General features: G+C 43.9%; 4 protein-coding genes across 7 annotated transcripts; 2 read left to right on the top strand and 2 right to left on the bottom strand.

Annotated features, from left to right (window-relative positions):
* Nucleotides 1-3,692: 3,692 nt before the first annotated feature.
* Nucleotides 3,693-11,509, bottom strand: mis18a (MIS18 kinetochore protein A). The gene is made up of 5 exons (XM_076751213.1): nt 11,163-11,509; nt 8,847-8,913; nt 7,737-7,859; nt 7,233-7,335; nt 3,693-4,511 (listed from the first exon to the last, which is right to left on the bottom strand). Exons 1-5 carry the CDS (start codon nt 11,473-11,475, stop codon nt 4,443-4,445), a joined length of 675 nt encoding a protein of 224 aa, XP_076607328.1. The 5' UTR covers nt 11,476-11,509; the 3' UTR covers nt 3,693-4,442.
* Nucleotides 11,510-12,333: 824 nt separating this feature from the next.
* Nucleotides 12,334-15,527, top strand: haus1 (HAUS augmin-like complex, subunit 1). Its single transcript, XM_076750923.1, has 9 exons — nt 12,334-12,499; nt 12,586-12,760; nt 13,102-13,237; nt 13,313-13,447; nt 13,630-13,753; nt 14,625-14,690; nt 14,778-14,849; nt 15,050-15,097; nt 15,206-15,527. The coding sequence occupies exons 1-9, from the start codon at nt 12,479-12,481 to the stop codon at nt 15,248-15,250; spliced, it is 822 nt and encodes a 273-aa protein (XP_076607038.1). The 5' UTR covers nt 12,334-12,478; the 3' UTR covers nt 15,251-15,527.
* A 1,532-nt stretch (nt 15,528-17,059) lies between these two features.
* On the top strand, nt 17,060-22,684 carry eva1c (eva-1 homolog C (C. elegans)). Of its 2 annotated transcripts, XM_076751396.1 has the most exons (8): nt 17,060-17,605; nt 18,878-19,071; nt 19,285-19,408; nt 19,590-19,742; nt 20,502-20,645; nt 21,704-21,781; nt 21,856-21,951; nt 22,033-22,684. In XM_076751396.1, exons 1-8 carry the CDS (start codon nt 17,491-17,493, stop codon nt 22,404-22,406), a joined length of 1,278 nt encoding a protein of 425 aa, XP_076607511.1. In that variant the 5' UTR covers nt 17,060-17,490; the 3' UTR covers nt 22,407-22,684. The 2 variants fall into 2 exon arrangements, with proteins under 2 accessions (XP_076607511.1, XP_076607512.1); XM_076751397.1 differs by lacking the exon at nt 21,704-21,781 and having other exon boundaries at nt 17,205-17,605; nt 22,033-22,539.
* Nucleotides 22,685-24,828: 2,144 nt separating this feature from the next.
* Nucleotides 24,829-27,107, bottom strand: cfap298 (cilia and flagella associated protein 298). Of its 3 annotated transcripts, none has more exons than XM_076751393.1 (8): nt 26,967-27,107; nt 26,525-26,700; nt 26,122-26,289; nt 25,944-26,011; nt 25,696-25,854; nt 25,368-25,499; nt 25,176-25,271; nt 24,829-25,075 (listed from the first exon to the last, which is right to left on the bottom strand). In XM_076751393.1, exons 2-8 carry the CDS (start codon nt 26,661-26,663, stop codon nt 24,965-24,967), a joined length of 873 nt encoding a protein of 290 aa, XP_076607508.1. In that variant the 5' UTR covers nt 26,664-26,700; nt 26,967-27,107; the 3' UTR covers nt 24,829-24,964. The 3 variants fall into 3 exon arrangements, with proteins under 3 accessions (XP_076607508.1, XP_076607510.1, XP_076607509.1); XM_076751395.1 differs by having other exon boundaries at nt 26,525-26,736; nt 26,967-27,029; XM_076751394.1 differs by lacking the exon at nt 26,967-27,107 and having other exon boundaries at nt 26,525-26,812.
* Between the last annotated feature and the right edge of the window lie 372 nt (nt 27,108-27,479).

The raw sequence follows: 27,479 nt of genomic DNA, 5'->3' as shown, positions 1-27,479 counted from the left end.
TTTTGAGAAGTCACCTTATAGGCGCTTTAGAACTGTGATAGGCGATTTTGCTGCTTTTGCACATTTTATGGATTCAATTATTAATGGCAAAAAGTAACAGATAGATGAATTAATAATGAAAATATAAGAAAAAGTAAGTTGCAGCATAAAACTGCCTTTTGGTGGATTGTGAACGCGGAGGCAAGTTGTTAATCTACTGTAATCTCAGGAAGCATTAAAGGAAGAAATCCATAGTGGTAAGATAAAGAGAGAGAAAAAAAAAATCATTTTCCTTGACACACAGATTATTTCCACGTTAATCTGTGTGTAAACCGGTCGTGACAATGAGGGGTCTGTGGTAAACAAACATCCGCACCACCATTCAAAATAAGGGGATATTTCTTATAATAATCATACTTGGGAAGTTTTAATATTATGAATTGTGAGAAATTACATTGTGTAAAACCACAGAGGGCAGTTAGGACATTGGATCTCTCCTGGAATGACATATCAAATTAGGAGGTTTTATGGAGAAGCCATACATCTTGACACAAACATTGAAACAAGAGAAAAGTCTAGAGAGCACATATAAAACACCTTGGAGATATGCATGGCTTTTCTTCCAAACTTCCTCTCATATTCAGGAGCTGATAACCTGAGTGAAGGCATTCACGCGTCCGGCGGCGGGTTCATTACCTGTTTTTGACCACAAAAAAAAAAAAAAATCCTGTTCAAACACTCAGACCACTTTTAACGTGAGGCCAAACTGACCACTTACTGTACAGCAGGACTTTATTTCTGTCAATCTGTTCAGGCTTAGATCCTGATGACACTAATCCTGTTTTCAGCCCCCTTCTCGTCACATATACGCACACACACACTCACACCGGGGTGTCACTGGCAACGGGACGAGCCTTTGTGTCTGAGAAAAACAGGCGATTAACCTGCTACACAGTGATGAACGCTAGGGACTTGCCTGCCTGCCAGCCTGCCCATACACACATGCGTGCGCACACACACACACAAACACACACAAACAACCAGAGTATCCTGGTTCAACCTCACAGTCCAGCACTGCCTTCCTCAGCATCTCTCGCACACGCAGAGGACGAGGAGGAGAGAGTGAGAGACGACCTGCAGACACCGGCACACACAAAGATGTGGGGGGAAATAAACAAGCAGATGTTTCTAATGAGGTAGGAGGCTTTGAGCACTCAGAGGGGATTTGGGTTATTCCATCAGACGAGTCTGTGACTGGCCGACTATCCAGTTTGATCACAGACACAGATGAAGGTGATTAATGAAACGAGAAGATTGTGGTTTATCAAAGGTGTGACGCTTTCGCCCCAGAGGCACAGTCCATTAAACAAACAAACAAGAAAAACTGGGCTAAGTTTCCCAGCTTCCCAGCATCAAGATCATCTTACACCCACTGATTCCCGGGATTAATTTGAGAAATGTAACCCCCCCAGATGAAGGGGTTCACAAACTGACCTGTCATCTAGTCTGTCTGACACGAGGGCAGGGTTGAGACCAGACCGTCTCAGTGACTCTCGGTCTAAAAAGAAGATTCTGGTGAAGCATATGTCAAGTTTTCAGATGTTTTGTTTACATTATTTTTGTCACATTTTCAAACAGAAATATGGATGGAAATGAGTAATGGATAGTAATGAATATAATGGAGTAAACATTTGCACTTTATATAATCTATTAAATATATTGGGATATAATTTACATAAAGGACATAAATGTAAATATATTTAAATAGAACTAACTATGGCTGTTATAAAACACACAGACCTGAGGTTTGGATAGCGCTCTGGAAAATGAAGGGTTAAACCAGGAATTGGTCATAAACAGCTATGAGCAACTGGTGGGGTGTGGTTCTTTTGTCAGGGGGAAACCAAATATTGTGGTGGGAAGGCAAAAAAAAAAAAAAAAAGCAATTAAATGAAAGAAACAAGGGCTGATTGAAATTGTACAATTTCCACCTTTTAACTGACAAAACCCCAGACACACACACACACACACACACACACACACACACACACCTCAGATTGTACCAGGTGCCAGAAAAAAAAGAAAAATCACTTTCCTCCTTGCTCACTTTTATTACAGAAGCAGAAAAGGCACAGAATGTGAGTGTCTTAAACCCCTCAAACAGAAACATTTTCCTCCTCACAATCTAATCCTTTTCATTTCACAGGAAAAAAACAAACATATTTTGGAAGTTGGCACACAGGTGGCACTCCTTGAGATATTTTTTCTCTCAAAAACAAGATCAGAAATTCAATCAAAGAGCAGAGCTCAGCCAATCGGATTTCAGTGTCTGTGGCAACAGCAGCATCAGCTCCGGCAGCCATTGGTCCGATGATTCACACAAGGAAGCCTGTAATTGGCTGACGGCGTGCCGAGGCTTCATTGCCTCCATGGCAACATTGCTTCCTTATTGCTTAGGGAAGGTGAAAAGGAGGGAAAGAGGGGAGGCGACTTTCTCTCAGACACTACCTCTGCATTATTCATCCTTTGTCCCCGAGTGCTTGCAGGATGTGTGTAGATGTACTGACTGATGTGTGTGTGTTTGTGTATGTGTTTCTATGTTGGTCTTGGCTTGGGTGCTGGTGATTGGTTGAGGCTCACGGGGTGAATGGGGTGAAACCTGTGCAATAATTGCACTCAGTAGTGCAATGCATCCAGCAACACTGCGTCTATATATAAAACAGCTAAATGAGTTCAGAGGCCATTTGGCGAGCCGCTCGCTTCAGACTGGCCTTAAGCTTCATTACTCTGAAAACAACAGGGAGGTTTTCCCCAAAATAAGTCTGTTACAAGGCTTAACAGAACACATCTGGACAGTGGACTGGCCGGCCGGCTTGCGTCACCCGCTCTCAGCGCCGGATGCATGCAGGCACCTCTAAAAGCGGGGACTGAATGAGGACAACAACACCACCCACCACCAGAAACAACAAAAACCACGCGGCTTGTTTGTTGTTGTTTTGACTTTTTTTTCCCCAGCAGTTGAGGGAGGGGAGAATCAGGAGGGGGGTGGGGGGGTGGGGAGGGAGAAAGAGGGGCAAGGGTGGGGTTAGCAGTGAGAAAAACATCACACAGAGATTAGGGTGGGGGTTCATTCAGGACTCCTCCCCCGTGTATGCGTCTGAGCGCGAGCGGGGGACGGCGTCTGTTGACAGGCATGCCGGCCAGCGAGCTGGCTGGCTGTTCCTCCGGCTGTGAGCGCGATGACGAGATGGCAACAGGCACTCAGCATAGCACGTGCTCTCAGTTGCCATCGCAACCTGCCCTTGGATACAGCGTGCTGGTTGGCCGTTTCTAACTGTTGTTGTGCTGTGAGGCTGATGAAACCTCGTGGATGAGGGAGGGCGAGCGCTACAGCATGCAGCCGCTTTCCCGCCATGGTAGAAAGTGTTGCTAGGCACATTAGAGGTCAGTCGGTAAACAAACGCTCAGCTTTTCATATATAATTAACGTCCCCCCCTCCTCAACCCCAAGGACCTTAAACTTGCTGTTTAACTCTTAAATCCAAGAGATACTTCTAATTAGAGCCAAAGCAGGATGAGCCACTGATCCCCAATGATCTGACTGCACGAAGTCAACCAAAAAGAAACATTTAAAAAGATTATCCCCGCAGTTTAACGTTGTCTTATTTAGTTTAATCCTTTATTTCCGACTGACAATAATGAAATCCATTTTTCAAATCGAGCCTTCGTTGAACACTTTATTATACAAAAATACAAAACAAGCTTGTACAAGTGTGAACAGACAAAACAAAGATAAATGAGTGTAATAACAAATCAGAGACTGCAAACTGCCGGAAGGTTTTGGCAAGATTTGAGACAAAGGCAGAACAGTCTGCAGAAATAATAGAGAAAAGGTAAAAACCTTGTTTCAATACAAGTTCACTTCTGGCCACAACAAGGCAGCAGAGAAGCACATCCAGCAATCCTTCAAGGCTCCATGCTAAAACAGGAGAACAAAGAGAGAGAGTGTGTGTGTGTGTGTGCGTGTGTGTGTGGCCTCGAGTGGCCAGATCAATATGGCATTGTGCTGAGTGTGCAGCCTGCCTGATGAAATCCTGCACAAATAAACATGCTGCACATAGCACACATTCAGTCTGCGCTGAGACAAACGCAGAGGATGGTGCCATGAGCCACGGGAGGCGAGCTGACAACATGATTGATTACAAGTGCAGGCAGTCTTTGTTTCACCATCGGTAATCAGGACAAAGCAGAGAGGAAGCTCTGTGTGTGTGTGTGTGTGTGTGTGTGAGAGTGTGCTTGTGTGCGCAGAAGGTGAGGCTAGGACAACGTGTTACTGAGGGAATGTGGCTATGATAGAGGAGGAAGCGCTAATGTAAAGGTAAAGATGAGGAGTGAGGATATGAAATCCTCATGTTCCAACGCTTGGACCAAGCACGCACCCTGACAAGTTCATGTCCGTCACCGTCATCCCTCCTGAAGGCCAGCTTCGATCTCCTCCAGCCTGTGCGCCATGGACAAGGCCAGCATTTTCATCTGGGGAGGAGGGTGGATGGGCAGGAGAGATGGGGAAGGTTTTTTGAAAAGTCCAAGGATGTGGAGATGAACAGCAAGGTCAGAAAAATGAGTGGAAAGGGTGGATATGAAGGGGTGACAACGGGGATGAGACGAAGGGGGGAAATAAACAGGTGGGAAATGAAGGGAGCAGCAGGAAGCAGTGAGGAAGAAAGAGGGGAGGAGTAAAGATAATTAGAAAAGGGGGACAGCGAGGGAGAATGACGAAACCCAGAGGGGAAGTAGTCAGGGATGGATGGGTATGGGTGGGAGGGAGGGGGGGAGTGGGAGGGGTGATGGAGACAGGTCAGTGAGTGTACAAGATGAAAAACCCAAACAAGTGTCTACAAGTCAGACGGACAGACAGAATACATTAAGAATGGCGGCAGGGGTGACGAGCACCTTCATCAGATACAGTACAGCCGAGGACAAAGAAGGCGAGTGAGGGGCCGAAGTGACGTGACGTCACCCGAAATCTAAGCACCAATGTCAAAGCAACTTTTTTCAAGACCTTACTCTGAGGAATAGAGAAACTAAATAAGTAAATAAAATAAGTAGGCACTGTGTTTATCTGCAATTCTTTGATTCATAATCTGTCAATTTCTTTTTCGATTGATCAATTCATCCATAAAATGTCGGCAAACAGTGAAAAGTGCCTGGAACAAGTTGCCTCATCCTAAGGTGACCTCTTCATTGCTTGTTTTGTCTGACGACACAATCCGAAAATACTCAATTTACACTGATTAAACTGGGGAAAACAGCAAATCTTCACAGCGCGGCTGAAAGGCCTTCACAAATGGCAATTACTAAAACTGGAGTTAATTAATATTCGGTTGATCAAGTAATCGATGAATCTACTAATTATTTTTGCATCAAAATGAAATCGGGCATCTCAAATGTTGAATTTATGAAGGTTAAATAGTCGAAACACAAGCAGCACTTCAATAAAATCCAGTTTAAAAGTGGAAAACATTTCAAGTCTTCATCACATGATCAACAGCTTTCAATACTTATTGATATTTGCTGGAAATATTTTAACAGGCACCAAAATTTTGCTACCTTCATGAGTTGTGGAGGGAATAGCTGTTTCATACCACTCATAGCAAACATGGAACTGCACATTTTGTCAAAAAATTGAGCATGTAAGCAGTCAGAAAAGCTCCAACTCAATGCTACCAGAAACAAATTAAAGCAGACCTTGTTTGTTAAAAAAGCCTTAATGATTTCTGCTGACAGACTCATTTTCAGTTCAGGCCTATAATCTTATAACAATGCGGCAGTGGTTAATGATGAATGACGGCTAAAAAACCACCTCAAATTAATACAATCAGTGCGTCGCTGCAGTCAGATTCATCTTCAGCCAACTCACGCGGGGACTAAACACAGTGAATGACGAGGTGGATTTAAGTGGTAACCTACATATTAACCAGAGAGAATTTAAGGTAAGCCTACTTGTTTCATTACACCGCACCCTCGTGCACCGCTTTGTTTGACAGACACGTGGTGTGGCAACGGTATTTAAGCAATAACGTGAGTTTCATCTGGTGCGGTGAATCAAAGAGCAGGTTCAGTTTGACACATTTTCTGTTGACATGGAAGCTATCCAAGTAACAGACAATAACAGATTAATGACATGATAATTGATGTGCTGATCCGTAGAGAAAGACAAAAACTCTCAGCGACTTAAAAGCGTATCTGATGCAGGTTTCTCACGTGAAGCTTTTTTTTTTTTGGCCTTGTTTAATAAGTGGGACAACCGTTTCAAAATAAACTGTTGCATAGATAACATCTCATAAAACAATGGATCAATTGTCACCTGCGGGCAGTCCCACTTTCACTTTGCAGACAAACAAAATACCGCACAGACATCCAGCTACAGTGACAAAAACACTTCATGATCAAAACATGTTTTTCCTCCAACAAAGATTCCTCAACATGCTCTCTGCCACATCTATTGTCCTTGGTGCAAGAGTGTGGGGGGCTGGCAGGTGCTCCTGAGCACTATCGCCACCTACTGGCCAATCTGTGGTATCAGGGATATTTTTTAAACAAAGGGTGATTTAAGAATAACTTTGCCAATCACTACACCAGTTGATGAAAAATGTAAGAAACCTCTAAATTCTCACAATAATAGTGCTCATGTCACAAACAGCAAGGGTGTATTCAAAGTAGAAATACACAGAAAATTCTAAATTAATTTAGATGTTAAGACTGAAACTTAAAGAAAATATCCTTGTCTATTTTCATGCAATCTAAAACTGTATGGAAAATAAATCCCTTTGCAGGGGACGACACGGAGAGATGAGGTAATGTCTGATACAAACGTCTGGCCGTCACAGGAGAGAGGGCTTCCCAGAACTAAGCTGATGTCATCATTAGTACAACCTGTGCATTGATAATCAATGAGAGAGAGCCGCTCTAAGGCAATGTGAGAGCAGTGACAACAAGACAATGCATCACAGAGAGTAATGAGTCGCGCCGTAAGTGACAACGTGCAGGTCAGATTTGTAGTTTTTCATCATTTTTACACAATAATACAATATAATATACAATATTAAGGACTTAACTTTAGCTTTGGTCGGATGAATCAGACACTGCAGTGAGCTTTAGAGCAGATATTCTGCTCAGCAGGTGAAATATTTTACCTCACAGCCATACAATATGAGAAGAAACAGACAAAGAAAAGCAGCAGCGGTAAGTTACCTCTGACAGCTGTTGTTCAACAATGCCTCTGTACTCCAGCGTGACCGGCTGCTCATTGGGGCCCTCTGCTGCCAACATCTGGCTTGCAGAGCCAAACACATAGCTGGAAAAGAGTCACAGTATAATATAAGGATGCTAAATGCAGGTGCAGAGGGCGTATGTTCCATTAACTCCTGCACAAATAATGAAATCCAATGCTATTCCCCAACATAAACACAACCTGTGTGCAGCTCATCATGGTCAGTGGATGCCATATTTTGTGGTGTGGTACTGGATCATTGGTTTTAAATATTAATGTTATCAACTTTGAAATAACTTCAACTTTTAAATAACTTCAAAGGGGACAATTTCAGTGGAGACCATCTTCTCAGATAACAAGCAGAGCTGACTCAAGTGAAATTGCACCTGCATGCTTTTACAGTCATGTTTTGATCATCACACTTGAAAAATTGATCAGAATTACATGAAACAAACATCAGCTGATGTGCGTCTTTATATTCCTACCTGTCGATGTCTGCTACATTGAAACAGAATGTGAACCTCTTATAGTCCAGTTTCTTTGGCGTGGATGAGTAAACCATGCCAACCACAGACTGGCAGCCTCGACAGAACAGATCCACGATCAGACTATGGAGTGAAAATTACAGACAAAAAAAAGCCCAAATCAGTATGTAGGACAGATTTAATCCAACAAGTTAATAAAAGGAACAACGCCATTGTTTTTCTGAGAAGTCTCACTTATAACTTTAACACGATAAGTAAGCTCATCTTAGTTTGGTAGCTTGATGGTACCTTGGCTTGTTCACAGTCATTGTTAAGAAAGACCAGGTGATGCAGATTTCAAAGCTTTATGAATACTGGACTCCCACAAAGCAGGAGAAGGCTGACAGAAGACAAAGTGTTTTCTGGTAGTAAATCGGGTAATTAAGAAATGGCAGTTAGCAGGAATAGCAGAGGTCAAGCTGGGGTCTGAAAAACCAAGGACACATTCAGGGAGAACAGCTCATTGGACTCCCGAAACACAAATCAAAACCCCTGTTTGACTGCGAAGGTCCTTCAGGGAGATTGAGCAGACTCTGGTGTGTTGGTGCACTGTTCTACTGTGCACCAACACATGCACAAATATGACCTTCGTGGAAGAGCCATCAGAGGAAAACCTTTGCTGGAAGGGTGCAGGATTTCATGAAAACAACACCTCTCTGACTGCTAAGCATAGGAGTGGATCAATCGCGCTTTGGGCTTATGTTGCAGCCGGTGGCACATGGGACTTTTCAGCAGCAGAGGGAAGAATGGATTCAATTACATACCAGCAAAATCTGGGAGCAAACATAACACCTTCTGTAAAAGATGAAAAGAGGATGGCTTCTACATTCAAAAACGACCCTAAACAAGACGACGTGACAAGCCCCCAAACAGGAAATGAAAGACTCTTTTCACAGTTACAGAAATTTTGAGTTCCCAAACTTTTGCATGCCACTATATAATATTAAGACTGTTGGGCAATCCTGCAGCATAATGACTTTCAGTTTGATGCTTAAAGTACATTTTGCTGATATGACTCTGTACTTTTACTCAAGAATTTTTTTAACGTGTTCATTCCTGTGCAGGACTTACCAGGGAGCTCCTTTGATTACTTCATACAGGCGATTATCCTTTCCGATTAAGACGTTGTCTGTGACCCCTGAGACCAAAACATCACAAACATGTCAGTAGCACAATACATGGATTGTATACATCAGCGGTCCCCAACCTTTTTTGCGCCACGGACCGGTTTCACGTAAAGTAAGAAGTTGCCGGAAGGGCATAGAAACGAATAAAAACAAATTATTAAAAATCCAGCTCACCACTACCCTGAACGTAGTTGTTGTAATTAGTGGGAGCCCTGCGCTTGTTTCTCTTCAACGAGAAGGCTTCATTGCCTCGTTTGCGAGCTTGTCGCCACATATTACGCACAGCGGGCTTGGTGCGTGAAAATCACCTGAAGCGATAAACCCGTATTTTAAGTAGGACTGCTGATATTGTCTCTTAAATGCAGCTTTCTTTTTCTTGGAAGTTGTAGGCTCGTCTTCTTCTGTCTCATCATTTGGCCTTTTCCCTTTTCCGAAGAAGCTCTCCAAAGACGTTTGTTTTTAACTCATTTTTGCTAGCTTCTAGTCTTACTTTTTTACTACCGTATCACGTGACCGAAACACGATTTGACATGTGTAGAGAGGCACAGGCGGATGCACCTGATTTTCGAAATACGACTTCTTCAGACTCTGGTTGTCAATAAAATATTTTTTGGTCAGTCTCTCTGTGCGGCCCGGTTCCAAATGGCCCCGGTGGTTGGAGCCGCTGCTTTAACGCACTATTTACTGCACGGACTTCCTGTAACTGTTACCATTATCAGTGTGTGTGTGTGTCCTGGGTCAGATCCCGGAACTGATCCCGCCCCGTGCGGCTATTATTATTATTATTATTATTATTATTATTATTATTATTATTATTATTAGTGTGTGTGTCCCGGGTCAGATCCCGGGACTGATCCCTGCCCCGGTGGCTATTATTATTCCGGGTTGTTATTATTATTATTAATAATATTATTAGTGTGTGTGTCCCGGGTCGGATCCCGGCTTTCCTGGATCGGTCCCAGAACGAATAATAATAATAATATTATCAACATCCCGGCCGGATCAGTACGCGGGATCCGACCGGACACACACACTAATGATAGCAATAATATGACAATAACAGCTGGGTCGAGTCAGCTTGAATTAAAGGCATAAATCAGTTTTTCATCATCCGACCCGGGATCCGAGCCGGTACCTACCCGGGTCCGACCCGGAACTTTCCCGGATCGGTCTCGGAAATTTCCCGGGTAAGTTCCGGGTCGGTCCCGGCAATGTCCCGCGAAATTTCCGGGTCGGTCCCGGCAAAGTCCCGGAACTTACCCGGGACCGACCCGGAACTTACCCGGAAAATTTCCGGGTCGGTCCCGGCAATGTCCCGGAAAATTTCCGGGTCGGTCCCGGCAATGTCCCGGAAAATTTCCGGGTTGGTCCCGGGTAAGTTCCGGGACTTTGCCGGGACCGATCCGGGAAAGTTCCGGGTCGGACCCGGGTAGGTACCGGCTCGGATCCCGGGTCGGATGATGAAAAACTGATTCATGCCTTTAATTCAAGCTGAGTCGACCCAGCTGTTACTGTCATTATTATTACTATCATTAGTGTGTGTGTCCGGCCGGATCCCGTGTACTGATCCGGCCGGGATGTTGATATTGTTATTAGTAGTAGTAGTAGTAGTCTGTGTGTCCCGGGTCAGATCCCGGGTCGGATCCGGGTTGTTGTTATTATTATCATCATTAGTGTGTGTGTGTGTGTGTGTGTGTGTGTGTGTGTGTGTGTCGGGTCGGATCCCGGGTCGGCCCCGGGTACTGACATCCAGAAGAATAACCACGGATATACTTAAGCTTATTCAAAACTCTGCAGCTCGACTATGAACCAGAACCATGAGCAGAGAGCACATTAGTCCAGTTGTAGCTGCTCTGCACTGTGTGTGTTTGACATGTGTACAGAGGCACAGGCGGATACACCTGATTTTCAAAATAAAACTTCTTTCAGACTCTGATGATCAACAAAATATTTTTGTTCAGTCTCTCTGTGCAGCCCGGTAGCAAATGGCCCACGGACCCGGTGGTTGGGGACCGCTGGTTTACATGACTTCCAAGTGTATAAAATTCCTGACCTCTACAGCTGCATATGAATGCACCACTCTATCTCTATTTTTCAGCCAGTTTTTATAAACGGCTTATTGTGATGTTATATGTGAAATCACGTACACGTTAAAATGTTACCGATCCCAAAGCATTTATATGTTTTTCGAAATTACTTTCTGGACCTTGAATTTTCAGCTTGGGTAAGACACGAAGAAAAACTAGCTAGCCAGACTCACGCTTCAGTCTTATTTGGTTTTGGCCATCTTCAGTTCCATCCCAGGACAATGAATCCCCAACAGGCAACTTGCACTTGGCACAGATAAACACCAAAGGTCCGTCGTCACTGTCCTCCTCCTCCTCCGCTTGGCCAAACATCTTCTCTTCGACCGCGGTAGAGTCAGAAATGAACGCTTCAAATGTGGTGTTTAAACTTTTCTGTCGGTGTTTTAACGGCTTCTCTTCGACGTCGGTGGAGTCGATACTGAACTCTTCGAACCTGTTAATTAAACTTTTCTGTCGGTGCTTTAACTGCTTTTCTCTCGCCGCCATTTCTATTTCTTGTATCCCAAACGAGCTGCTCGAAACAGCCTCTTTCGAACTTGCGCGGGTGGCTGACAGTGAAGAGGAGATCCCTAAGGCATTCGCACGACGCGAGATGTTTACTTGTGAGCACTTCCGCTTTCGTCTATTACAGAAGCGCCTACAAAGAGACGACCCCGGTGTTTTTTTTTTTATGTTTATGAACTGTAATACTTCAAGAAATGAGACTGAATGTGTGTATGCGGATGTAATTTAACATTTTGTTTATACTCGTGATGCTTTAATTTTTTTTATGAGTTAGTGGCTTTTCTAAAGATTTTTTTAAAGAGAGTAACTGTAAAGTAAAGAGCATCTAAACTAGTATTGCAAATCTTTTCTTAGTCTATATCGTATTAATTGTTGAATGCTGGATAGTGCTGGTAAGTGGCTTTGTTTCAAAAGTGCTGTACATGAATATTGATATTACAGTGGTGAGCAGAAGTTTTCCCCTTTCTCTGCTGTGTCAGATAAAATAAAGTAAAATGTTAAAAAAAAACACTGATTAGTCATTCATTCATTCATTCATTCATTCAGTAATTCAATCATTTATGTGTTTCTCAGAATCCCTGCTCAGGGCAATCGAGGTGAAGTCTCTTGAACTGCCCTTTGTCTTTGGCAGCCTAGAGGAAACGTGAACCGGATGAACTTTTTAATACTGTCAAATTTCTTATCTTGTTTTACGTAATTCGTCACCCGTTTTGTTGTATTGATTTATTGCACACGAATAATTGTCACAAAATTTTCTCCTACTTTTTAATTTCATTTAAAAAAAGTAAATCTTTACTGCTACCAAAACTAGCTTGGACATTGCGCTAGCTTCTCATTGGCTTTTAACCCGGAAGTTATCCGGATGATTTGGGTAGCGCGAAAGCAGAGAGTAAGAAGTGTTGTAGTTTTTTCCTAAGGGCTGCTGGAGTAACTCAAAGTTTTAAGAAGCTAGTTTTCAGTGGTTTCAGCTGCCTCTTTATTCGCAATGTGTGACAAGATCAAGAAGGTAAGTTCAGTTTCTTTCTACTACTTCTTAAGTTAAGTGACTACCGTTGGCTTTTGTTTTCCACCCGGTCCCGTGTCGCTCCTCAGGTGAACAGCTGGCTCAGCACAGTGTTTGGAGATCAGCCGGTGCCGCACTTTGAGGTCAACACGAGGACAGTGGACATACTGTACCAGCTGGCGCAGTCCAGTGAATCCCGGTGCAGTGACACAGCTCTCCTCTTAGAAGACCTCAAACAGAAAGCATCCGAGTATCAGGCCGAGGGTGAGCAGCTGAAAGGCACCACAGATAGTTAAATTAATTTAAAACCAACAGTAACACTTATTTTAAAGGATAACTCCATCATTTCTCTGAGTTATGATAGCATTACACTCTTTAAAGTAACTGCTGAGACCTGGGAGCAAAGTGACATCGCAATAAAGTCCAAGGGGGATATGATATAGGAGTAATCAGGCAGGTTCATTCTGGCTGATTCAGCATCTTTGCATGCTTCACGTTGCTGTAGACAGTTTAGTCAACTGTAAGATAACACTGTTGTCCATGAATTCACAGCACAGAGTATTCAGAGCATTTTCACAGAACTCAGCTGTGTTTCCTCCGTCCAGGAGCTCATCTCCAGGATGTTCTTCTGCAAGGCGTTGGCCTGTCCAGTGCAAGCTTGTCAAAGCCCGCTTCTGACTACTTGTCTGCTTTAGTGGACACAGCTATGGTGCTTGGAGTCAGAGACACATCACTTAGCAGGTACACACTGCAAGTGCACCGTTGAAGTCAATTTTCTGTTATGAGGAGTTTCCCTGATGAGCCTGCCTTGTCCAGCTTTATGCCCGCAGTGAACAGCCTCACCAACGAACTTCTGGAAGCAGAGAAGGCAAACAGGAGACTTGAGAGGGAACTCAGGGCGCTCAGGAAGAGACTTGGTGCTGTTCTGGTGCTGCGGAGCAACTTGCAAGAGTAAGAACATGGATTGCACCTGGTCCTGGATCTGTATCTGGATATGTTACCCAGTTAATATCAGATCAGATCTTGCCTCTTGTGTTAACACCAATAATTGTATGAATACATGTCAAAATTCCAAATTCCAGTCATGCACATGCTGTACTTCATCTGTAATCAGTGTTCTTAATTGTACGTAGAGACGTCAGCAAAACTGTCAAATCTCAGGCAGTGGAGAGCGCTAAAGCAGAGGAGAGACTGCTCAACATGGATTTTGTGACGGCAAAGGCTAAAGAACTTGGCAACAGACGGGAGAGAGCAGAGGTATGTGGTGGTGTTATACCTGTACAGGTAATAGCTGCACAGTGCAAGTTGTGCATCAAGGTGTCGAGACATACATACATATATAAACTATTTCCTCTTCAAAAAAGACATTGGTTCAAACCTTTCAAATATCTATTTTTACTTTTTTTTACTGCCTGAGATACCTTTTTGTTAAAGAGTAGGATCCTTCTTATTTAACCAGACACAGCTGTTAAACTGCTCTCACCAAGGACACCAGACTCCATTCACAAAAACAGTAATTTTGTCATTGTAACACACATTTAATTCTAACTCGACAGGACCAAAATAAAACTCACCAAAACCTTCTTGGTCCATCTTTCACTGTTCCAGCATTCATCGCTAACTCTGGATTGGTTGAAATAAACTCTTAATTTGAGAGAATATTCAGGAATATTTGTTGACGGCCTACAATATACTGCTATTGAATATAAGGCATGAAAATCTGCAGATATTTCAGAGCGCTCCTTTTGCTTTCACCATGTTTTCTTTCAAATATTCATATCCTGGTGGGAGGTTTGCTTTTAAGCAATTAAGCAAAATTACACTAATAACAAATTGCTATGCAGCCTGAAGAGGCTGAAATTACTGCTGTCCTCTGCCATCAGTGAGAAAAAAAAAAACAAGCATGGCATAAAAACACTCTGAAGAGTGAACGATGGAAAGGATGAGGAGAGTCTTCTAGAAACCTCCTGTTAGTATCTAACAATGGGAAAGAAGACAAACGTGTGTGTGATAGCTAAATGCAGATACTGTCTGAATTTTATTTTGTTAAGAATGACAGAATATATATTCTGTCATCATCTGTCACAGAGGTTGGGTGGCCTTTAATCCTCTTCTCTCCATCCTGCAGGCTCAGCTCGTATCCAGGAACATGGACAAATCCATCACCCACCAGGCTATTGTGCAGCTCTCTGAGGTAACTGAAGCACCATCGCTACTGAAAACGTGACACTTTCTGCTGTCAGAGTTTGAAAAGTGTCGTCCTTTTTTTTCCTCTCTGTAGGAAGTCACCGCGCTGAAACAAGAAATAATCCCCTTGAAAAAGAAACTGGAGCCTTACATGGACTTAAGCCCGGTATGATAACGTATAAGTGTTTTCACTTCATGCCAAATGTTTTTATGATGGCATTTTTTGCCGTGAATGTTCATATATGTACGTTAGACTCCATTAAACCAACCTGACAGACATGAGCGAATAACTTTAGATATTTGGAATCAACTTCATGTTTCTGTATTTGGCTTCATGAAATGTTTTTACCTTCTCAACCACGACAGAGTCCGTCTCTTGCTCAAGTGAAAATAGAAGAAGCAAAAAGAGAACTGGTGAGTGAATCAACAGTTCATTCCACGGTGGCAAAGACATGGTTTTTTATTTACATAATATCAATAGATATTTTTTATTTCATTACTCTTTTGTTTCCTCAATTACAGGCTGCCATCGACTCCCAGCTGGAGAAGAACATGGATTTCAAGTGAAAATCTTTCCTGTTTTGAGCTGTAAACTTTCCTTGTTTGAGTCATAATAAAGTAATCATGTTCATGTCTCGGGGACTCTTTCATGTGTGTCGCAGCAGCCATCGAGCCTCCTTTTATCCCGGAAATTAAAGTTCATTATGTGCAAGCTATGTTCTTTTAATATGATGATGTTCTAAATCTATATTAGGGCCCTTTGCATGTTCAGTGACAGCCGGACATACTGACTGCCTCCCTGTTTTGAACGCTCCAAGTAAATAAAGAAACCTCCCTAAACTGGATGTGTGTGTTCCGTCACAGCTGATTTCTTTGCTTTAAATAAAAACTTCAAATGTTTTGAAGGAGAAAATCATGACATTTCTTTCCTTCGGTTGGACCGATTCGTTTTATCTCCTCTGCTTCCTGTTTGTTACTAAACATCATTAACACTAATCAAATGTTTTGTCTCTATGTTCTAGTCTCTGCTATCTAATCCCAACATGCCATATGAGGATTTTTCTTTGATCAACTCTGTCTGCCGGATGCATATTGATTATCCATCTGTCTGATGAAGCAAACACAAAGAGGAGTGTGTATTTGGATGGCTTCAGTGTGTTGGAAATCCCTTTTTTTCCCTCTCTTTTTTAAAGGAATTACCCGCAATATGTCTTACCTTATCTTTGGCACAATGGCATTTTATTACTTTAAATGATCGTGAACAGCTGTTTTCTATTAGACATGTTATACTTAAATGTTAGCTTGTTTCCCCAAACCTCTGCAGTGAATCTATCTACATTCACTCAAGTGCATGTCCTCCCTTTTTGACCTACATAGCTGAAGGTTGAGTTAAAAACAAAATGCACATCTTGAGTTTGACAACAAAATTCCAGAGGCTTTGGAGGGATAACGGCACATGAAAAGGGCTTTTGGAGCCACTCCCTGGGTGCCTAAAGCTAAAGTACAGAGAATGGAAGCAACCAGGGGGCCTGTTGTCCAGTTTGTATGCAAAATATCACCTCTCAGTTCTTCCCCCTGCCCGCTCTCCCTCCGTGGAGACCCCGACGTCTCTGTCAGTTTGACTGTTGTAGGTCTGCGCCGCAGTCTGACATGGAGATTGAGCGGTTACCATGGAGTGGGTCATGGATGTGGGCCGGGGAGCAATTTACCCAGTAGGCCCCCTGCTTCATTCAAAGGCACCATGGTTAGGGCATTGACAGTTTATGAAAAGAAACAGATTCAAAATATCATTCACTTGAAGCCATCTTTGTAGATTAAAAAACAAGAAAAAGGATCTGACTTTGGAGACACAGACCCACACGAAGCAGCATCAACACGAAGCAAATGTTTTGTCTTACACTCACTGGCACTTTTTTTTTTGCTTTCTGATTCAAGGGTTGCTCTCTTGAACAAAAGTTTTAGCAATGTGTCGTGACAGGTGTTTGTTAAATTTCTCTCATCTCTTCCTGTTCATACTCCACATTATTCATATTGCATGGGACAGATGCCAAACACAGTGAGAAAAATCAAGAAAAATCAAAATAAAACAGCCCCCTAAAAGAGTTTAGTTAAACTCAAACAATGAGAGAACAATCATGAAAGCGAATCTGCAGAGAGGAAAACACACACGGGCTTATTTATTGCCTCTATCTAAATAATATGAAAAGAAAAATCACACTCTAAGAAGTATCTGACGTTAAAAACAGCACCTTTAACTGGCACCTGTGAGGTTATAAGAGGCAGAGGAGTGAAAGAAAGAAAAGCACAGGACAAACTTCACAGAATGGAGCATTTTGCCATAATCCAAAAAGTAAACACGCGCCTCATGGGGAGGAGGAGGGGGGGTAAAAGCTCCTGTCAGTGCGTCATAGCATCGAGTGTGTCGCCCCTCTTCCCTTTAAAATAGTTTTACCTGCCACGCCCACACAATAACTCCCACTCAGCTGTTACTGTAAGACGCTTTTAGTTTCCACATGCGTTTATTCACAAATCGGCGCTGCTGGGCGGCAGGAGAGTCGGCCTGGGAGGATCTCCACGCGTCCGATGAGTCGCCTCGTCTGTCAGTTTTGAGCAACTTGTTGCGCAGCTGCTATTTCTAACCTCCTCTGTGGTCCATTACTGCGCAGGGAGAGACGCCGTGTTGTGCTCCATCGGCGGTGTTTTCTGTGAGGGGAGACAGATGGATGAGGCGGGGGGCTTTCTTTGTGAAGTCCTGCAGCCTGCAGCGGAGTTTTGAGTCGCTTTAATATGATCTCAGGAGACAGGCGATGCGGACCATGAGCTGGACGCGTCCTTGCTACGGACTGGACTGGAGCCACAGCCTCTTCTACCTGACTTTACTCCTCTGGACCAGACGCATGAATGGACTGGCTGACTTTTCAAGTAAGATGATGAGGAGGAGGAGGAGGAGGAGGAGAGGATGCACAGGGAGGAGGAGGGGGATAAATAAGAGTGGTCAAAGCTCAAGTAAAAGTGTTATCTGGTATTGGTGTAAGTGGTGGTGGTGTAATAATAGCTCCAGTGAAACATGATGTGTGGTGTAATAGATAAGGTGGTTCTAGTCTTTTTCACATTGGCAGTGTTCCTAAAATACCCGCCATATGTCCCAAAGACCCCGCTTTAGATTTGGCACAGACCAGCACACCTGTCTGAGAGGCCATGATGTATAAGACAGTGAGAAGTCTTATTTTATGTTCCTTCATTGTAGAGAGTGTCTTGCTATGTACAACATAATGTTTACACTGGAGATAGAGTCTGGCACCAATCTCTAAACTCAGTGAAGTTAGACATCAGTTATTCTCTCTAAATCAGGGTGGCCCAAAGTGGGGTCTGGGGGCCAAAGTTGTTCCGCCATAAGGTGCAATTTTGTTGTTTGCTTTTGGCCCATGGCCCACCATTATGTTTCAGTTTTGGCCCTCCAAAGGAAAACGTTTGTGCACACGTCGTCTATATCGATCACTTCTGGGCTCTTTTCCACGAGACAAACGATGCAAACATCTCAAGATAAACGATTTTGAATCGGAAGTAACTTAATCACATCTGCACACCATGCAACAAAGGTGGGTCTGATTAGGCTGAATGCCAGTTGGCGGAGTTTGACATCCAGGAAAGAGAACTGGCAGTGAGCGCTTGGTGATGGGTGAGTTTTCAAAGCAACATGAGACAACCGACAGAGCTCCAAAGAGGCCAAACAAGCTGATCTGAAAAATCTCTATCCCTGGAAGTAATCTGGAAGGACTTAGTGAGGCCCCTGGAAACACGCCCTCCCTTAGAGGGTCCCTTTGGTTTTGTGTATTTAAGTGGATTTAAAGGGGCACTCCAGCAATTTTGTAATGCACTTCCATAAAGTTCAGGTAGTCACAAGAGACAGATAAAAAAAAAAAAAATAATGGTGAAAATTGAGATGACAGAGGCCTAACTTTCAGCCCCCGTCTTTCAAACCCCACACCCCCAATTTGTAACGCAGGCTTTCGGTTAAAAAATGCAAGCTTCACACCCAAGCTGAGACAACCCTGATGACATCACAGGGTTGTTTTTTTCAAACTTTGGGGAGGTCCCTCCAGAGCCACATTAAAGCACAGTTACAGAGTCCCTTTAATGTGTCGGTATGTTTCCATGAGCATCACAGCCTAACCAGTGCGTTCTGTGTCACAGACTACCTGTCCAGGATCATCACCAGTCACTCCGCTCACGCATGTGACGGCCAGCCTCTGCGACTCCACTGCCCGCGTCACTCCACCATCTCCATCCAGTCCGCCTTCTACGGGAGCGGCGCGGCGAGGCTGTGCGGAGCGGACCCTCCGCTCAGAGCCCACAACCACAGCTGTTCCGCTTTTACTGCTCTACAGGTGCATTTTATGTATGGGATACACAGCACTTCTCACCCTCTCTGGGGCACTTGTGTGTAGTCAGGCGTTGACTGGTTTCAGCTGGTTTACTGGAGGAGTTTTCTCCCCGTATGTGTGAGAGGAGGCACAGCGACAGAGTGCATCATTCTGTCTGCTTCTCATTTACACTGTGCTCACTGTGGATTGGAAAATCAAATCCTGTTTGCTGTGCAGAAGCTGTTGTCCGAGTGTCAGAGCCACAGAGATTGCCAGCTGCCCGTCACCCACCTGCTGTTTGGGAAGGACCCCTGCCCCGGCACGGCCAAATACCTCCATGTGGACTACAAGTGTAAACCAAGTGAGTGCAGCAGCTCAGTTACCATTTCTTCCAACTTGTTCTCAAGCTTCTTATTGTGAACTGATGATCCCTGTTTCAGCCCCCCCCCCCCCCCCCCCAACCTCTCCCAGCATTAACCTCTCAGTTTCCCACAGCCATCATCCCCTTCACCTCTTCATCATTCTTTTTCCCCCTCACTCAGCTGAACACAAAAGACATGTGGTGTGTGAGGGGGGGACCATGATCCTGCGCTGTAAGCCCCCCAAGGTTCTCAACATCTATGCAGCTGTCTATGGGAGAAGTCTGGGCCAGACTGACACCTGCCCCTCACACCTAACAAGACCACCCCCATTTGGTGAGTCAACGGGATATTCAGTGTTCTCATATGGTGGCAACTAACAGGTGACATGTTTTTTTACACGGTCAACAATGAAGCCAGGAACACTGTAGCATGCCTTGAGAAATCAGCCCATAGATTTCACTAGTCTGGCTGTTTGCTCCACATTTAATAGATGTGAAGGTTTCCGTTAAGCGATTCTCCATCTGTCAGTGATAATGCAGTGACAATAATAAGTGTCGGAAATCTCAATTTACTGCTCGCTTTAGAGTAAAGTATTGAGTGTCTGGTATGTAGGGAGCAGTAAATGAGTAGAGTGATTTCAGACACAGCCTCAGCAGACATTTGGACTTGTCATTATAGGAAAATCACAGGTGTTACTGATAACCTTAACAATGGTTCTGTTATATTCATACATCTTAGTAAGCCATGAAAGTGTGACAGTGAGCTAGCATGCACAAGACCAGAACCCCGAAACTGCAGCAGCTACCTGGACTCCATCATTAAGTTTATTATTTACAGCCTTTTTGTGCAGAGACGTGTCAAGATCTGATCTGCTCATCAAGATCTGAAATTTGCTTTACAAGACAGAGTGATGGGGATTAATGGGACACGTGGCGCTTATTTAAAATAAACAGAAGTACATACATGTCCTAAAGTTGAGTGAGCATTGCGCACACACACACACACACACACACACACACACACACACACTCAAACTCAGCGTTTCTTACTCAGTGACTGGCTCTCTGTGCTTCTCTCTGCTGTTCCCTACAGAGTGTCTGAACCACGACGCTGTACACTTAGTGACCAAGTCCTGCTACAGCAAACAGAGGTGTGTTGTTGCTGTCAGTAACCAGACCTTTAGGGACCCCTGCTTTCCAGGAACCAGGAAGTACCTCAGTGTGATCTATTCCTGTGGTAGGACTCTTTCTGCTCCCTCATTCACAAGATACAGTTACAAGCCGGGTGATGAATTAGAGAGAGAAAATAAATAGGAACGGGCTTGCACGATGTTACGGATCACTCACGTCACGTCTGCTTTTGTTTTGGCCTCATTCATTATGTGATGGTGAACGTTTGCAGTTTCCTACTGTCGATTCTTATCTGCCGATCTCAGCCATCAGCTGTTCTTATCGCATCACACCCAACAACACGGGAGCAGGGAATAATAGACCGCGGGCTCAGATTTGCGTGGCTGAGGCTGACATCCTGGAAAACTTCCTTCGGTTGGCACAAATGCCAGTGAGGTCATGCAGCGACATTGTTCATGTTTCAAAATTTGAAGCTTTGACTTCGGTCTGGTGTTGGTGTCTGTTGGCTCCGTCTAGCACTAAACAATGTGTGTTGACCTTGTCAACCGGTTATCAACACAACTGCACAAAAAGCATTCAGAATTTGAGTGAGTCATTTCATTGCGGTTTGAGTTTGTGCAGAGGTTTGGATGTGGGAAGTGCTGATGAATGGTCTCCTGTAGAGTCTCTATTAATGTTAATTTATGTCCAAATTTGGTGATTTTGTATCAGAATGTTTCTGATAAACTGAAGGATTAAGTGTTCCTTTATAGGATGAGTACATTCTCTGGCTATTTTAAAAATCCTCTTGGATTAGTTGGAAAATGCATCGTCACAAAGCTGAAAACAGGCTGTTTTTCAGAACGAATGAGAAGTTGACTTTTCAGAGATACACCAGACACTACAAACATATGTTGATCTTATAGAATATGATGCATTGCTGTAGATTAAACAAAGCAACAGTATATTAAGTCTACAGCAGTAAAATGCAACGCACACATTAATGCAGCGGTAGTAATAATACAAAACATCATATACACTGACAGGGATCATTTTACTGCAGAATGAATACTTTTATTGTCGATTTTGGAATGCAGGACTTTTACTTGTAGTGGAGTATTATCGCAGTGTGGTTTTAGTACTTTTACTAAAAGATCTGAGCCTCTTCTGTCTTCCTTCCAATAGTACCACAGACTTTACTAAGAGAGGCAGACCCTCACATATTCAGCTCCACCTCATCTCCTAGTGTGGACACAGAAAAAGGTGACTGCATAATGCCGTTTGCTGCAGTTCCAGGCTTTCTGTGGCATTTTATCTAATCCTCATTTTCCCAACAGCTCCTCCTTTGGATCTGGAGGAGCCTTTCTCCAAAGGGTCAGACAACTCAGGAGCTATGATGAGCAACTCTCTCCTGACCTACGCCTACATCAAAGGTAAACAGCGTTCACATGCATGCACACGCTCATGAATGTGATCTGTGTTTTATGTTTCTGCTCCCTTCATTTCCTGCGCAGAGCATGCAGAAATGGCAGCGCTGCTGTTCACCTCCAGCGTGTGTGTCGGCCTTCTGCTCACGCTGCTGGCCGTGTCGGTCCGAGTGACCTGCAGAGGACGCCGGCTCAGAGATCACAGACGCGCACCCAAGTCTCTTAGCCAGACCGTCAACTGCCAGGAGGAGGAGGAGGAGGACGATGACGAGGAGGACGATGATGACGAGGAAGGAACAGAAAGCTCTTTGATCTCAGCTGCAGAAAGGAAGGCGCTATACGGCTGGGAGGAAGTGACTTATGTGAGCGAGGCGGCCGAACGGGCCGAGAGGATTGAGCGCAGAGAGATGATCATTCAGGAGATATGGATGAATGCCTATCTGAATGGCAGCTCATGTTAACTAAACCACGACACCCGGATGCTGTTCAGCATCTTCAGGACTTCTTTTTTCAGGATTCTCTGCAGCAGCTCCCCGCCTTTGACTCTTAACAAAACAACAAACTTTGTGTCTTTTTTTAAATTGTAAAGCAGTCTTTTGTGTATTTTGACATTTTTTGCAGGAGCGCTGAGTTTGTGAAGAATGTAATGTTTGAGTGAAACTGCAGCACTAGCCATTTTTATAAAGGATCAACAGGGTTCAAAGCTGTAAAATGGGTGGTCACATAAACTGTAATTGTTTATATGTTGTATTTATTCATATTCACCATCAAATGAAGCTATGATTTCAGGTTGTAATACTGTGTACTGTGACAACAAGCGTCAAAACACTGTCAAGTCAATTTTCTGCATATAGCCAGTATATTTACACTCTGTAGAGCATGCAGCACCCTCTATCATTAGACCTTTAACTGGGAAAAATGGAAGAAACCTCAGGAGGAGCATGCAGTCCATGTTGTGTGTACAGAATAGGCCAAGTAAAAGTACATATGAACAAAAAGGATGATGAAATTGTTGATAAACTGTCAACATGTATGAAGAATGTTGATCCAGGAGGATGTCAAGCAACTTCCAGATCACCAAAACAGCCCTGACCTACATGAGCTCCTCTCCACCATGGAGACCTGGACAGAGGACTGGCTGCACAGAAACACACAAGGGGCTAAGGTCAAGCACAGCATGCACACAAGTAGGAGGAAGGAAACGGAAACTTTGAGAAATCGCGCAGTTGTCGAGAGTTACTGATGATCAAATTGTTGTCTGCATATGTCGAGCAGGGCCAATGATCAGCAACTCCGTTTTATCAGGATGCAGGAGCAGGAAGTTATGTGACATCTAGTTTTTCACAGCAGACAAGAGGGCTCTAACTTAACCATTAGGGCCTAGCAGCTGAGACACAACCCCGTGGAGAACTTTGGAAAACAATGGAAGGATAGAGACAAGTTGATAATTATCTAAACCCTGGATCAAGGTGTGGTTTCTTGGGTAGAGGTTTAACCACAGTCATCTTAAAAGTAGTGGGACCAGTGCCAGCTGCAAGTGATACATTAAAATTATTCAGCATTGGGTCTCACAGATGGGCAGCGATCTTGAAAAAGTTCAGCTGGAAGGGATCCAGGAGGCAGGTAGGACGGCTGCTTTAAATCCAGTATTGTGTTTATTGTTACTGATTAAGCGAGAGCAATGTGATGCTTTGGCAGCTGACAGAGCATGCTTGTAATTCCATACACTCTGTATGAGAGATAGAAAGCTTCTCCTGCAGGCCTGCTAAAGAGCATGTGTCTCTGACTGTCTTGTTTTTGGTAGAAAGAGGTGCAACTGAATCCAGGAGACTAGAAAGGGTCGTCTGGCACTATCAACAAAGTCAACAGGGCCAGGACCACAGGCAATTGCCCAACAAGTGCAGTTCAAATGGAAGGACTAGTGTGGGGAGGGGTGAACACTTCAGTGCCAACATTACAAGGAGATGCTGGTGTCACTTCAAATTTAATGACACAGTGATCTGACACCATGTGACAGGAGAGACAGACAGAGCGGAAACCTCCATCCAATGTGATAGACTGAAGTCAAGGGCGTGAAACCAACAGTGTCAAGAAGAGCAGAAAGGCTTTACGACGAGGATCGAAGGCCTTGCTCAGATGACCAGTCAAATCTCTGATATTAAACTCTATAGACAAAATAATTTAAAACAAGGAATAATAATAAAACATTTGGATGAAGCACTGTTTTACATAAACCAGTCATATCCAGACTACACTGAAGGATTGAATCATTTTGTAGACAGTGATCTGATATTCATAAATTCAAGTTTTAGGGTCTTTTTGGAGCAGTGGTGACGGACAAAAAAATATCTATCAACACTGATTTATGATAGCACATCAGTGTTTACCCTACATCATAACTACATCAGAGGTAGTTAAAACTGGTAGCTGTTCGTACCATAGACCCAAAAATATGTTTCATCTACCACAACTGATCACTGTGTTAAAAGCTCCATCTGAATTTAAAGTACAAAACGTGGAGTTATCGTCAAAGTTCGGCCCTCTCACTCCACTCTGACCTCCACAGCTTCCTCATCCCTGCTGGGACAAGAGCTGGAACAGCCATCGATGTGGCAACTTCCTGCCTCAGAGCAGCACTGACTTTAAGATGTGTGTGTGTGTGCGTGTGTGTGTGTTTGTGTGTCACTGACAGGAGACAAAGAGAGGAAAGGTGTTGCATCCTTGTCCCTGCACGTAAAACTGTTCCAGTTGAATCACTGCCTCTGAGAAGTTGTCTGATGCTTCATTAATATAAAAAGTATGAACACTTTGTAAACATACAGGCTACACTGGAAAACATTCTACTGGATTATTCTTATACACACAATAAACAAGTACAGCAAATTATATTAAACTCACATTTAATTCTGTTTGCACAGTTTCAACACAGATGTAACTTTACAACAAGGCTAAAACAAGAGGAATTCAACAGATTTCAGGATTGTGATAAGGCGTCTTAGTCAGCTGCATGTCGCGGTCTTCATCTCGGCCCCCACTTGATGTTGGTGAGGCCTTGGAACTGTTTTTTGAGGGCCTGTCTGTCTGACCACTCTGAGTCCAGGTAGCTATCATCGTCTGCCTCCTCCAGTTTCTGAAAAAAAAAATCAACGGGAGAAGTTTAGAGAAGGACGTTCAGTGCAAGCAGGAGCATTTTTGTAATGTGTGCACATATTTACGCAGCCTCTCCTCACCTTGAGCTCCTCCTGCCTCCTGTAGTGATGCATCATCATCTGTTTCTGCTGCTCGTCGGTGATCAGAGGCTCCCTCGCTGGTGCCCCCTGCCCTTTCTGAAGGGAACAGTTGAATTATAGTAATTCAACAAACACACTGCCCGTCATATGCCACAACAATGCCCGCTTCAGACCGGCTGAAATGGCCCTCACCTTTTGGATTTTGACCACAAGCTTCGTCTTTTCATTTTTGCCGATGTAGTCCTGCAGTTTTTTCCCCCTCTGCATTTCTTTGGCAGCCCACCATAGCTGGCACTCGTCCTCTGCGATCACCTGCAGAGACGCCTGAGGTATGGAGACAGATGGAGAGCGCAGATGCCGAGGAATGGAGGGAGAAAGAGAGAGGTGGAGAGATTAGCAAATAAACAGTGAAGACAGCTTCAAATGTTCCAAACAATGGCAGCTTATGACCTTGTTGTTGACTGAAGACTATTCCCATCAGCCAACAGCCACGAGGAAACTCATTTCTTCAGCCGTTTACCTGTGTTCCTGACAGGTCTTCCTGGTCCTCAAACTCCATCCTGATGGGGTCATGAGGAGGCAGCCCCATGGGATACACGATCATGACTGCACCCCTTAGCTGATCCAGGGCTTCCTTAACCACCTCCATGGTGACACAAACGTTAGCTTGAACTTGTTTCTGAAAGATGAAGAGAAAGGCTGATTGAATAAAAAAGTACTGACCCTTGGTGAACAAGACAGTATTAAAATCTTTACACTAATACTCACTTTGGAGACCAGGGCCTTTGCCTCCTCCACTGTTCTCATCAACACCTCTTTCATTTTATCATTTGGAGCTGCAAATAGATGGATTGTCACATAACATTCTGCTTGCATTAAACTGTAAAGGTAATTTTGACAATGCTAGACATGCAATTAGAATAATTAACAGCAGTCTTAGTCTCACCGTGTCCATTTCTCCTCCCAATCTCATCCCTCCTTAATACTGGCCCTCCGCTGGGCACACACTTGTCTTCCCATTCATCCTTCAGTCTCAGCTCCACAAGCTGCTCCTCTGTCAGCCCCTGCATGTTGGGGGGCAGCGTGATGCCATGGTCTGCCAGCTCTGGCATCTCTGAGGGTCCATAAACGAACAAGCAAGTCCATAATGTCACTGTATCCTCCAGGTCTGAAAGATCTGATTTACTCGAGCTCAGAGACGTGTCACAAGGAAAATACTGATAGACAGGGCTGACATGTTAACAGCCAACCAATACTGATAGTCACGTATTATGAATTAACTTCAACTTTTTGCTAGCAAGCTTCTCATCCCTACAGTGTGTACAGAAAGCACCTGCTGTCTTTCTCACCTGAACATAATCTGTCCACTTTGAGTCTCCCGTTGTAAATGGCTGTAACTTGCTGGATCACCGTCTCCAGGGGCGCGTCCACCGTGGTGGTGAAAAGAAACTGGCTTTCATCTCCACGCTTCACATGCAGCTGCACCATCTTGAAAAGTCACGTTAGTTCACCACCTGTTCAGCCGCTGTAAGAGACGTTCAGGGGTGGAAGTTTTGCGCGACTTTGGTATTGAATAAAACCGCAACAATACGATTTGTCTGTGAGTGAGGCAGCGCTCGGGGTCTTCGCGTAAACAGTGTAACCATAGCAACAGCCGTGCGCGGACGCTTCCAGAAAACACCAAGCTAACATTAGCTTTTAACAAGCTAGCTGATGTAGCTAGCTGTTTACACCTTTGCTCCACGTTTTAAGGGTATTTTCTCTAAACTGACTGAAAATGGTAACACTTACCTACGCGAGAAAACGACAAGCTACGCTGTTCAGACTAGGCTCACACTTTACATGCAACCGGTAACATTACAACCTAAAGGTCCCATGAGTCCTCATCCGGACACATGCTTCTTCTAATAGCTCTTCACAGCACGTTAGATTAAGCCAAGCAGTGTCACTGCCCTCTAATGGTCAAAGATGGTAACACTGACTTATGGACAATGAGGGGATCCGGTCCGCAGCATGTGTTTTAAATCCCCGACTGTGACCAATAAAGTGCAATTCAGTAGGAAGGAAATCCCATTATATTATTGTACTGTAATGTGTTACACTCCACAGGGATGATGTGCCTTGCTCAAAGGCATACCAGCAGAGCAGATGAATTAATTAAACCTCTGTAATTTTGTAGAAACGTTTATCTGTGAGCCTGCCCTGCTACACTAGCAGACAAAAGGACAGTTCATCCACTTGCAAAGTAAAATCCTGTATGCAATTTAGCCATTTGGATATAATATCCAGGACCTGAAGGCTATC

This window comes from Chaetodon auriga, chromosome 15 (assembly GCF_051107435.1).
Source record: "Chaetodon auriga isolate fChaAug3 chromosome 15, fChaAug3.hap1, whole genome shotgun sequence".
NCBI classification, from domain to species: domain Eukaryota; kingdom Metazoa; phylum Chordata; class Actinopteri; order Chaetodontiformes; family Chaetodontidae; genus Chaetodon; species Chaetodon auriga.
Note: the sequence above shows the minus strand (reverse complement) of the source record. Positions and strands in the feature narration are given on the sequence as shown.